Below are 13,213 nucleotides of genomic sequence, written 5' to 3' on the forward strand. Positions count from 1 at the left end.
TCCCTACAAGGGAATGGGGAAAGCGCGCTCGTGCGGGATTCCCAACGACAGGCGGCTGGTCGGGGGTCATGCGCTGCGCGGGCCGGAGCGAGCCACGATTTAGTCTGGGAGGGAGGGGGAACCGGCGGCTGGACGGCCTCACGCGCCTCGGGGCCGGAGCAAGCCGCGGTTTTGTCTGGTCCCTCGGTGCGGAGCGGTACGTAAGGTTTTTAAGTGGATTTAGTCACCACGTTGGAGCGCCAAATGTACGCGCCAAATGTACCGGCAAAGGTACCAGCGGTTATAGGGGTTAGGGAATAACCACAATAGTCCTTTATAATAAATCAGTTTTAATACAAGGGAAAATAAGGAAACTTACAGAACCAAGGGTCCAGCGGAGCAGAAGGTACGCAGGGGAGAACCAAACGGGGCTCCTTCCAGCGCCCCGATCCTATTTAAGGGGTATGCTACTCCGCTGGGGCAGCCACGCCCCTGAACGCAGGGATTGGGCCAGCTGCCCCAACAACACACCATGCACATATGGTACATTCTGTCTATAGAATGCACTGTATACACAGGATATACTATGCTCATGGATGCCATGTATTCAAAATGTACCTATGGCATACAGGAAGAACCATACATGCACGGTGTGTACTTTAGACATTTTGTGTATACAGGACGTACTGAATGTATAGGAGGGCAGTGCTACAGAGTGTCTTACGTTGGTTGGCTTTTCACGTTATATGGAACCTAACCACTCTTCCACCTCTGGCCTTTTCTGGGTCTGTGATGCCTGAGAGAGCTGCTGCCCCTTGCAAGGATTTCCCAGGGCTTACAACAGAAAGCAGCCAGGCAGCCTTACTCCTCATCCTCAATCCAGGAAGTGAACTGTCCCACCCTTGTCTCCATCTTGCAAGTGCAGAGGTTATGTGGACTATTGGGACCATAAGTTAAGCATTTGTCTAAGCATGCAACAGTTTGAGGTGTTGTGCATGTCTCCCTAGAAATATCTCAGCTTGTGTGTGACTCATCAGACTTTCATGTACACCATCCAGGTCATGCCCTGCACTTCCTCAGGGTCACTGTTCCTACTGTCTTGTGTGTCTTCTCAGCCTGAAAATGGGATTCTGGGGTCCAGTGGGCCTTGATGCCCCTTTGAAGTGCTCTAGAACATGATGGTGTCTGAGGAGCAGGTGAGGTGTGTACACTGGGTAGTACATATACATTTCATAGATAACCTGGGTCATGTACATGTAGCATGTGTGTCCATGTGTGCTTCTTTCTGGGTCAGAGTCTTGGTAGACTTTCTAACTCCTGCAAGTGAGAGAGGACACTCTAGGCCCTTCATCTTCAATGATAAGTGGCTCAGGGCCCAACCCATGGTCAGGCCAGCTCTGTTCCCTGAGCACCAGGATAAAGCACATGTTTCCTGCCTGGGAGAGCAGTGTACATGGCTACCAGTCCTCAAAACAGTCACTTCCATGTGCAGCCTGCAGCTGAGTAGGGGAAGGTGTATGTATGTGTGAGTATGTGAGCTTTCAGGTGCTGTCCAGAGATGCCTTGGGCTCATGTTGCTGTCTGGCAAATACATAGCTAAGAACAATTAAAACCTGGCACAAGAGAGGGTGGTTCAGTGGTAAGAGCAGTGACTGCTCTTCCAGAGGACTCTTGGATTCAGTTCCCAGCACTCAGATGGTTGTTCACAAACATCTGTGATTCCAGGTCCAGAGATCTGATGACCTCTTCTGGTCTCCGTGGGCACTCTAGCACATGGTACACAGACATATATGTAGGCAAAATACTTATACACAAAATAAATCTAAAAAATTATAAATTATCAAATCTACTCAGCTAGAGAGGTAGCTCAGTGGATAAAGGCACTTGCTGCCAAGCCTGATAACCTGTGTTCAAATTCCTGGGACCCCCTTGGTGAAAGAAAAGAAGTGATCCCCACAAGTTGTCCTCTAACTTCTGCATGTGCACTATGGCTTGCATACTCACACATACATACACAAGATAATGTATACATTAAGTTCCTATAGGAGGCTGGATAAAAGAACTGTGATTTCAAGAGGTGACCTCAGAACCCACAAGGGGCCATGAGGAAGAGAGAGAGAGACTGAATGTGGTTGTGCCCAGCTGGGGCGAATGTGCAGTTGCATAGACTCCACACCTAAGCCCAAGAGAACAGCTGCTCAGAAGTTTCAGCCTGTGGCTGTACAAGAGAGCTATGTGAGGAGGTACCGTATCTGTGCTTCCTCCTTGGGGCTTGGCCTCTAACCATTCCCTGTAGACCTCCTGGGCTGCTGAGGTTGCACAGAAACATGTAGGCCATAGTTACCTAGACTGTTGCCGGAGCAAACTTTAAATGATTGGACTAGCTTTGACCTCCGTTCCATGTCTGTAGCCTCCCAAACTGGAGCATACATCTAGCCTAACTCTGTCCATCAAATGGTTGTGTTACAGAACAAAGGAAACACTGCCCAGCGTAAGCAGTGGGCCTGCCTGCCTTTCTGGTGATCCTCTCTTGCTCTCTGCAGTTTGCCTCCCCTGCGGCTGTCTTTCTTCCGTTTTCTCCCCTTACATTTACTGGAAGTCATGTGCTTTTGAAGGCTCCATAAGAGGAGGGTATATGTCTACATGTCCATTGTTCAAAAGAGCCCAATGTATAAGAACTTACCCAGGGAATGCTGACTTGTTGGTTGGTTAATGGTTTATTAGTTAGTTGGTTTGTTGGTTGGCTGACTGATTAGCTGAAGAGTTGGATGGATTGATGGGTGGATGAGTGAACTAGCAGATAAGTGTATAGGTTGGTGTCTGGTCTACAAAGTCCAGAGGTGGTTGTAAGTACAGGTACTCTCATCTGCCCTCCTGGAGCAAGCAGGTCATCTTCTGGCTTCAGGCATATACAGAGGTCCAGGTATACTGATCTCATTCTTCCACATGTCGGGCAGTGGTGGCGCAGCACTCGGGAGGCAGAGACAAAAGGATCTCTGTGAGTTCGAGACCAGCCTGGTCTACAGAGCAAGTTCCAGGACAGGCTCCAAAAGCTACAGAGAAACCCTGTCTCGAAAAACCAAAAAAAAAAAAAAAAAAAAAAAAGACAAAATAATAGTTCACCTCCTCCTTTCACACAAAGATGGAGATGGAAGCATGGCATCTCCCAGCCTCTGGCATAGCTAATAGACTCTCAAAGTGGGGAAGAAGCAGGAAAGATCAAAGGGCAAACAGATTGGGCTGTTTTGGATGACCTGGTTTTAGAAGTAGGTGGCAACTGTCTGTGTGTCTGTGGTTACAGTGGTTTCCACAGTACAGGACTCAGTCAGCTCTGTAAAACTGTAGGGAATGGGGCTCTCAACCCTGAAGACAGGATAACAGATACCAGCCCACCCCACCTACAGGGTTCTATCATGGAATCATAGGGTACATCACTCACTCTAGTGTCTGACTCAGAAAGGATGACTTCTGCATGTATGTGTCAAGCAGAAAGCATGCTCTGTGTACTCATAGTTCAACTACATAGGTGTGTATTTCAGCCCTCATGAGTTGGCAGTGAGTCTTTGTCCACTCATTGTAGGTCAGAAGAGAGAGTACCCTCAAAGCAATCAAACCGATGACATAGATACCAGTAGATTCTCCATGGGTCCAGTGATGAAAAGTCCCAATGGGGGAATTCAGTCAGTGACTATGATCACCTTCAGCTCCTCAGGCTAGTTCATCTGCACACTACCTAGACTCTGCCCCTAAGACATGACCTTCACTTCACTAGGGCCTTATACATTTTCCTGGGTGAGAGGGCCCCCATTTAGCTATCTGGTCATGAACTAACATCCATTTAGTGTCTCAGCCTTGGTACCCTGTTAGCTCTGGGGGGAGGAAAGGGGTTTGGATTACTGGAAGTCTGGGGCTTGCGGGAGGTTGGCAGATTCGGAAGCTTAGCCAGTTCCAGGCTCTAAACTAGTTCCAGGGCTGGCACATGCTTTGGTGAAATGACTGGCTGGATTCTAAGGACTTTAGCCAAAACTATATCAGTGGCTCTAGAATGTGAGACCAGGGGAGGTGAAAGAGGTAGAAGCAGGACAAATGGTTACATGCAATCACATAGCCCCTCAGCATCTCGTGCTGGCTGAATGAACACTGCACCCAGTTTGTTCATGAGGAGACCCAGCTCATCCATTGTAAGATGTGGGAATGATCTCCCATTAAACAGATCGCAGACCTATACCAGGCAGAAGTGTGAGGTCATCATGCCTGGACAGTTGTGTTTGTGTCTGGGGCCAGAAGGTGGCCTTTGCACAAGTAGTCCCAGGATGCTATGAACCCAGCTGTGTAACTGGCTGCTCCTGTTGGTGCTGGTATCTAATGCCAAGGCCAGTGATATTTGTCAGCATGCCTCAGCCTGTTTTCTTTTTCTGAGCTGAGAGTGAAATGGGTTGTCCTAAGGGCTGTTCCAAATAGCCAGCAGTCTCAGAACGTGCTAAGCACTAAGGATAACCAGTGTCAGCTGGCCCCTGAGATGTTTGTGTGTGCCTACGGCTTTGCCCTGCAAACGGCAAAAGGCAAACCCAAGGCATCCAGGAGCTAAGTAGCTCAAGGTCACATGCATAAGGAGTGAGTGTGCCTACTGAAGGAGGCACTGTGGGTGCATGGGTGTAATGTCTTGATGTAGTAGGGAAGGGCAGGGAGAGCAGGCCTGGTTTGTAGCCGCTCAGTCCCCTGCAGTACCTTCAGAGTCAATGACTGGAAGAATCAAGGACAGAGCCAGTGATGGTGTAGCTTCTTGATGCATTTTTTTCCTGTTCTATCTGGTGATGAATTTGTAAGTACTCAGTCAGGTGGGTTCCTGGTCCTACCTCTCTTTGTTCTTTCTTCTGTCTCCCAACAAACCCATGTCCCCCAGTTAAAGGGAAATGTCCTCCTGCCACATTTGGCACATCCAGCCCTGGAATGAGCCTACTCCCAGTGGCTTTTGTGGGGAGGGTGTGACCCTGGTCAGGGTGTCTTATTGGTAAGTGCATGTTTGCCTGAGACTTTTTCTCCCTGTCCCCAGATGAAGGTCACCATGGCCAGAGGGGGTGACCAGAACAGTGACGATGACAGTATCCTTGAAGCGTCCAGTTCTCAGCATAGCAACTCCCGGGACCAGCTGAGCGATGTGAGTACCCATTACTGACATCCTGGTGGCTCCTGCAGGTGTCTCATGGCTTTGACCATGCCTGGCAGTTTACATGGAGGCCATTCATGAGCAATTAGCAGTTTGCCTTCTCTAAAGCAGTTGTTCACAAATTGAGACCTCACCAGTAGGAGGGGTTTAAGTGAAGGACAGCAGTTAGGAGCTGGCAGGAGCCCATCTGGAATATTAAGTATCTCATAGTGCACAGCGTAGCAGCCTGAGATCTGGCTCTGGAACCCTAAGGTGGACATCCTTGTGTCCTAGAGCAGATGCTATACCAGCATCCTGCAGTGAAATGCCTGGGTAGAAATGACTCCACAAATGTGTCTGAATCCATAGGTGTCAGACCATGTCTTGCCATGGGTCCTGAGGTACCTTGGGCTGGTGATGCAGGGTAGGGGTGCACATGCAATGATCAGAATTGGGGCTATATCAGTGTCCCTAAGAAAGGCCCCTGGGTACCAGGTCTCTGGGATAGTCAGCCACAAAGCCAGGTGGAAGGGGTCTGGAGCCTGTCACAGGGCTAGCCTACTGGGTCAACCAAAATGAAGCATAGGGACTACAAGAACTGGGGTAGAAGCAGAGGGATTACCCACTGGGTTGGTGGCTCAGGACGTGGCCACTGACACCAACCCTGCCCAGCTCCTGAAGTGGCCTCAGGGTAATACATTTTTTTTTTTGAAGGACTAAATTGAATGAGTCGTGTCTCATTATCATTTAAATAGGGGACTGGGGGTGCAGCCTGCTGTCTCAGAGGGAGGCTTAATTGCCAAGCTCCTGATCTTGTTGCTACAAGATGGGAAAATAGGCTGGTAATTGTCTGGGGCCGCAGGGCTGCCCTAGTTAGCACTCTAATTGCAGCCCAGGATAAATGAAGCTGCATTCTAAACACAGCTTTACATGAAGCTGAGAATTCACCAAGTATGTCCCACCCCAACCCCATCAGCTGCCTTTGGTTGGCAGGTGGGATCCAACCAGGGGTAGGATTGGGGGAGCTCCACCCTCCAAGCAGTGACCTAGCCCTATTAGTAGTTCAAAGAAAAGGATGTCGAGGATTGCTTTGAATGAAGGGAGGATTGCAGTTTGACATACTGGCTCCCATTTCCCTTTGCTGACTCTCGGTTGTGCGCTCTATCCAGTCTCTATTCTCCTGTCTTATTGTCACAAGTCATCATGTAGTTTTCACCTGCCTCACAGCCCCCACTATGCACTTTGCAGTAGCCTAGCTCTTTGCACCCCTCCCTGCCACAGCTTCTGCTTCATGTGCACATACACGTGCTCAATCCTGGTTTATGGCCCATCTTTGGGCTATGGAATCCCTAGTAGCTTGAGATACAGCTGTCTCTGTTCTGGTGTTCTTAAGCCAGATAGAAGGAAGCTTCCTAGTGCCCCAGGCTCTCAGGCTAGCCTCCACCATAGTTGTTGGCTAACCTTCAAGCAACCTATGCTATCACCCTCCTCCAGAAGGGTCTTCCTGCTACACTTTGGGGAGTGGCTTTAGCATCCTAGTCCTGAAGGAGCTGTGGATAGTCTAAGGGCACCTCTGTGGGGCTCCCTCTATTAGGTAGGGCTCATCTCCTGGGCTAGCCCAGAGGTATTGAAATAACTGCTGACATGGCTAAACCAGAGGAGAGACCACTGCTTGAAAGAAGGCTCCAGAAGCTCTCTGGTGCAGAAGACTACGCTCAGCCCTGTTTTCCACTTTCCAGTGAAGCCCTACTGCCCCTAGGGTCTGCTGGCCTGTTTGCTGGGGGCAGTTGGCTGTGGCTTAGCCTGTCACTGACTGTCTTCGTACTTTTTCCCACAGAGCTCTGCACAGGCGGTTTCCGGGAGAGGCTACTCAGTAAGTCTCCAGCCCCTCCTCCCCTGCTGTCTTTGTCCTTGCCTCTGGGCCATCCCTCAACTGCAGCTGTTTCACAGCTGCTGTGCCTAGAGGGCCCCACCACCCTGGACCACCCCTTTAGAATCCTGTTGGTTCTGACTTCAACAGCTGCTGGGCAGGCAAAGGGTGGCCATGCCCCTGAACTGAGACTCATGGAAAGCTTGATGCTCAGGGACACACATAAGACAGGGTCTCCAGGATTTTGGCCAGGAACCTGAGGTGGGTTTTTGTGTAGGTAAGCAGGGTGCCAGGAAGTGGGGAGCCAAGCTGCTGCTAATAGGTTGAACAGGCTGCTGCCTCTTGGGTCTGGTTAGGGACCAAGGGTCTTTGGTGTTAAAGAAGCCTGTGATTTGAGCAGCCCTACTCCAGCTCACAGCTCCATCTTTGTACTGAAGTGACTTGGGCTTAGACTGGACCGGGAGAAGTCCAGAGCTACTCCTGTGTGGAAAGATTGTGGGGATGAATGTGTGCCCAAACAGTGGACTCTTGGCCCATGGAGAGCCCCGTTGGGGCAAGACGGCAGTCAGTAAACTACATAAATCCCTAGGTGGGCAGGCATATCCAGGTCAACTGGTTGGGGCGGGGGCTTGATGCCAGCTTGCCAGTCCACTAGGGGCATGACCTCAGGTGCAGGCAATTCCCTCATCTACCTGAGTTTGTGGAATGGCCTGGCACCAACCAGAGCAGTTCTTGCACCTCCTCGTGACTTACTTTATTTTCCCTTCAGTATCAAGAGAAACATTAACGGCATCATAAAACCCAGAGCTTCATAAAAGCCATTTCTGTAGATTTACTGCTGTTTTGGCTCCTTGGAGGGCTAGGGCTGGGACTCCACCTGTCTCATCCCTGATTTACTGCCAGTTAGGGCCTGCTTGGCTCACTCTCTAAATTGCAGTGGCTTTTTATGGGGTATGCAATTAACCCATTAGTTACCCAGTGGGGCCTACTGGGGCAGCTCCTCTGACCCTGGTATCTACCCTAGAATTCCTGGGTACTGAAAAGAAAGCAAGGAAGGAATTGGAATGGGTCAGCAGCTCAGGCTCAGTGGACCTTTCAGAGGCCAGAGCACGGGTGGGGATACCTGCCTTGGCTGAAGGAGGGACCTAGTGTCTTCTCACTCCATCTGCACTCCTCATTCCCCTAACCCCACCTCTTCCATTGTGTACCTGAGGATGTAAAGGCCAAGGCTCATCAGACCTTGCTCCATTTTGAGCTTGGGTTTGGCTGAAAAAGTCTAGTGTTTGGGCCTTTGTTCTTAGGGTCTGTGGACATCGTGGAGAGGTGATTCCTGCATGTGGTCACCTAAGGAGACCTTTGACAGGGAGACTTGTACCGTTCTTTGCAGCCTTGTTCACATCTGATCACTGAGAACAGCAGCCCTTGAGAGTTGTTGTAGATACCCCAGGTATGACAGACCTGCCTTCTCTGTTGCCCTCCCCTGTACCTGATGCTTCTGAGAATGGCACTGTGCCCAGGGCTGTGTCGGACACTGAGGAGTAAGCTGCTAAGAACCCTGACCCAAGCCTATTACGCAGAGGGCTCCAGTAGCCCCAGCAGATGCTGCTGGCAGTGCTAGAAACTGGGGGGGGGGTGCTCAAACAGCCAGAACTGGACTCAAGACACTCATATCTGAGCCAGCACTTAGGCAGAGGAATAAATCCAAGCCCCATCTCTGTCATCTAAATTTCCAGGGGTCTGAAGCATCCCATGGGAAGGAAGAATACTACATCTTGGAGCAGACTCCTGATGCTGTGGCTTTGTGTTACACTAAAGTATTAGGCAGAGGTTCTCCAGCTACTCTAAGTTAGATAACAGGTAATCTCTGACCTACCTATGGTGAAGTAGACAGACCTGAGACCCATGGAGTGTCTGCAGCACCACTACTCTGAGCTACCAGGCCCCTTTTGTGCTTCTAAGTCCACAATCATCATACAATCGTTCTCCCCAGACTTTGATTTTCTAACGTTTTCTTAAAAAGCCTACAACTAACTTGCCAGATGCTTGTAGCTTAGTCCCCTGTGGCAGCCACATAGAAGTGACAGACGGTGCCAGGAAAGGAGCCAAACTAGTCCACAATATGACTGGCTGTAGGGTTCTTTCTGAGCCAAAGACCCAGGGGGGCCTGGAGCCTGCACATAGATCCTAGGCTTACACAGACAGGCAGGTGTATTAGAACTGACTTGTACTGAGAGAACGTTAGGGTCCTCCTGTGTAGAATTTCCTGCTTCAGAGTGCCATGTGAGTCCTGACACCTGCAAGCTATTTCCACAAGGGACAGACCTCATTTGTCCTATGGGTTCAGGTGGGAGCCGAACTCCAGGCAGAGAGCAAGAGACAATGCCCAGTCTTGTCAGCAGGTGTGTATGTCTGGATATCTGTTGCATGTGTCTATGGATGTGGGTGGCTTTTATGTATAGTGGGGTACTGTACCTGTTGTTCTCTTTATATTCTGTGGTTTATGCATTCCTGAATATCTGTAGACATTACTCTTGTGCCTCTCTAGCTTCTCAGGGGATCCTTAGTGCTCATTGCATTTGTGTGCACCTCTGGCTTTGTAGCACTAGTGTGTGTGTGTGTGTGTGTGTGTGTGTGTGTGTGTGTGTGTGTGAGAGAGAGAGAGAGAGAGAGAGAGAGAGAGAGAGAGAGAGAGAGAATGCCCCCCCACCTGAACATGTCCTCTTCTTGCCCCACAGTATCATCATGCTCGGTGACATCACTATGTATCTCTAACCTTGCTTTGTTTTGTTTTGAGATAAGGTCTCTCTATGTAGCCCTCACTTTCCTGGAACCCACTTATATAGACTGGCCTTGAATTTACAGAGATTAACCTGCCTCCCCAGTGGTGTGATTAAAGGCATGCTCCACTATACCTGGCTGAAGCAGGCTTTCATGGACTGCCAGCACCAGAGACTTGTTATTAATTATAACTGCTCGGCCTTAGCTTAGGCTTGTTTCTTAGCCCATTTCTATTAATCTGTGTGCTGCCCCGAGGCTCCTTGGCCTCATCTTCTTCATGTCCGTCCTGCTTTCCTGCTTCCTCCTTGTCTTGCTTGCTCACCCCTGCTGGGTGGCTCTTCTCTTCTCTCTGCTTGCAGGCCTTACCTATTCCTCCTCTGCCTAGCTACTGGCCATTCAGCTTTTTATTATTTATTTATTTTCAGGTGCCTTAAGCAGGCAAGGTGAAATAGCAACACACCTTTTAGACAAATGAAACACATCTTTACATAGTTAAACAATTATTCTGGAGTACAAACAAATGCAGCAATCATCTTTATATATTTAAACAAAGAGTCTGTTCCACAACACCTGGCTTCAGGTTGCACTTTTTTAAAAATTAATTTTATAGTACTAGGAATTGAATTCAGGGCTTTGTACTTGCTAGGCTGCATTCCTCCACTAAACTACACACCCCAGACTGCAAACTGTATTTTTGGTTATTGTTTGTTTGTTGGCTTGTTTTTATTGAGCTATACATTTTTCTCTGCTGCCCTTCCTGCCTCCCCTTCAACCCTCACCGATGGTTCCCATGCTCCCAGTTTACTCAGGAGATCTCTGCAAACTGTATTTAAAGTAGGTGAATTTTGCTAAGATTTATCCTCAGAAAATTCCCTAGTCATTGCTCATCCTTAAAGCTTTCATCCAAAATGCTAGACACTGCCTTCCCAATACACCATCAAATGTTTGTTAATGCCATAAAATTAGTCAGAGAGTGATTTTCTTAATTTGGTTTGCTTACAGCCCAGAGTGTGAGCTGTCTCCTGCAAAGCAGGACTGAGTGGCTTCTTTTGTAAAAAAGAAATGAGAACAGTTTCTATATATAAAAACACCAGTCGGCCTCCTTACACTCAGGATTAAGAATGTTCTGGAAGTGCCCATGCCCAGCAAGTGCAGACATTAGGAGCAGGAGCAGAGGAGGGTTGTAGCCATAGAGGAGCTGAGATGGCCAGTGCTGGGGCCAGTGCATACTGGAGGCCTAGCTAGTCTGGAAGGTGGAGTTGGATTTCTCATATTACCCCTGCTCTCCAGATGGGGTCTCAAGGCTCAAAGAAGCTACAGAAGCTGCCTGCAAGGCTCTGGCTTCAGAAGAGTAAGCTGGGTCCAAGACCTTTGTCTCCCTCCTATCCCTCAGACACACACAACCCAGGGTCCTCCGTGGGCCAGTTTGGCCCAAAGTTCCCCAAGTATCTTGTCAGTGTTAGAAAAGGACCTGTTGCTGGCCTGGCAGTGGTGGTCAACACTCAGGAGGCCATGAGTTCTAGGACAGCCAGGCAGTGAGGACTGTTACACAGAGAAATATTGTTCCTTGTCTGAGTGTCTTGCCTAGACCCTCTACCTTGGTATCTGGAGCACCTTCAGGAGCCCTGGTAGCCCCCAGACAGCCTTCTCTGTGGCCTCCATTGTTCTGCAGTCTTTCCCATCGTAGGAACCTAGCTACAGAGATGAGAAAGGAATTACTCATTTCTTTACTCCTCTTCCTCCTCCAATAAGCGTTCAGTGAGTATCTCCTGTGTGTCAGAGTCCTACTGACAACAAATGCATGGCTGACCTAGCGACTCTCATCTCACAGGCTAGATAAGCCTCCAGCCTCCATCACACTGCTCCTGTCAACTCAGGTGCTAGGCAGCTTCCACACCTGCTGGGCATGGGCACTTCCAGAACATTCTGAGTACTGCATGTAGAGAGGCTCATTATGAGTAGTGAATGAGAGAAGAAGCAGAAGGTCCAGGCAGGTATAGTCTTGTTTACATAGTATGGCAGGAGCAGGCATGTGTAAACCATGCCTAAAGGTGGCCATAGGAAGGCCTTGGAGTAGAAGCCTAGGTTTGCTTGAGGACCCACAGGCAGGTGAAGTCTGATGAGAAAGCTGTGGAGGTAAGGTTCCACCGGGGCAGTGGAACCCAGAGGAAGATCTGGCTGTGACGCACTGTAAGAGAGCCATTGAGGGTTTATAAGAGAATAGGATGTAATGAGGAGAAAATAGCACTGTCTTCTTCCAATCTTGACAGCTACAGTAGACTGAAGATGCTTTTGTTGAAGGGCAGGCCTCAAGGTCAGGTACAGAAGCGCTTAGGATCCTACCAGGAAGCAGTACCTGCCAGAAAAGTCCCCTTGGTACCTTGCACAGGGTATAATTAGCTGATTATTATGATGCTTGTCTTTGAGCAATTTAAAAAGAGTTTTATTTATATTCATTTTTTAAATTTTTATTTTTTTAGTGTGTGTGTGTGTGTGTGTGTATGCTTGTGTGAGTTTATGTGTACCATGTACTTCTAGGTGCCTGCAGAAGAGGGCTTTGGATCCCCTAGAGCTGGAGTGACAGGTGGATTTGAGCCATACAATGTAAGTGCTATGAACCAAACCCAGGTTCTCTGCAAGAGGAGGAGCCAGGAAGGTAATCCAGCATCCTAGATAGCTCCAGAGTAGGTCGACAGCTGGGGAATGGAGGGGCATCTAGGTGTGTGTAGCGTGGGGTGGAACTTAAGCAACATTGTCACAGTTTGTGCAATACCCTTTACTGTATGTTGGGAACACAAAGATCATCAACGCAATTAAAAATCAACAACACAATTAAAATGAAAGTGTGTACCCTTGAGAAATGAATGGAAAACAGGAAGGAAGCTCCAAGCAAAATCACATAGAATCCTTTGTGTGGTGAATGCCAGGCTGAGTCTGAAAGGCAGAACTAGCATGTGTCCCAGACACATGACCCTAGGGAGCAGACAGATAAGGAGTGTCTGTGGTACAGTTCTAGCACAGTGTTCTTTGCTTTCCCAGAGGGTGACCCCACAGAGAATATATAGGGAACTCTTGTCTAGCTTTTCCTTGCAGTTATGTAAACACAATCTGAGAAAACTAGTAACATTTCTCAGAACAGAGTTGGTTTCGAGCATAAATTCACAGGTTTTCAGCTCTGTGAAAATTGTTGGAACATTCCAGAATGATGTAAGGTGCTGAGCAAGTACCCTTTCTAGGGCCCTCCAACTTCTTTACAGAGTAAGGAAGAGCACTCTGCAGACAAATCTCTGGTGCTCAGGCCATCATCCTCTGGCTTGTTCACCTTGTTAGACTGACTTCATGATAGAATTGTCTCAATGAGAGGCAGATGACGTTATTGCTGAGCCACCAGAGCCATGAGCATTTGCTAAATGAGCTGGAGCCTAGATCTCACAGCTAAG

The 13,213-nt window shown here is 48.8% G+C and overlaps 1 protein-coding gene across 9 annotated transcripts in view; it reads left to right on the forward strand.

Moving 5' to 3' along the window:
• The window catches only part of Fbrsl1 (fibrosin like 1), an 85,550-nt gene that overhangs the window by 29,979 nt on the left and 42,358 nt on the right, over positions 1-13,213 (forward strand). For 8 of the 9 annotated variants that reach the window (XM_038346069.1, XM_038346070.1, XM_038346074.1 and 5 more), the window contains exons 3-4: positions 5,033-5,137; positions 6,963-6,998. In XM_038346069.1, the coding sequence (XP_038201997.1) occupies positions 5,033-5,137; positions 6,963-6,998 (141 nt within the window). The remainder of the gene's footprint in view (positions 1-5,032; positions 5,138-6,962; positions 6,999-13,213) is intronic. The other variant, XM_038346078.1, reaches the window with a different exon arrangement.

This window comes from Arvicola amphibius, chromosome 10 (genome assembly GCF_903992535.2).
Source record: "Arvicola amphibius chromosome 10, mArvAmp1.2, whole genome shotgun sequence".
Lineage (NCBI taxonomy): Eukaryota > Metazoa > Chordata > Mammalia > Rodentia > Cricetidae > Arvicola > Arvicola amphibius.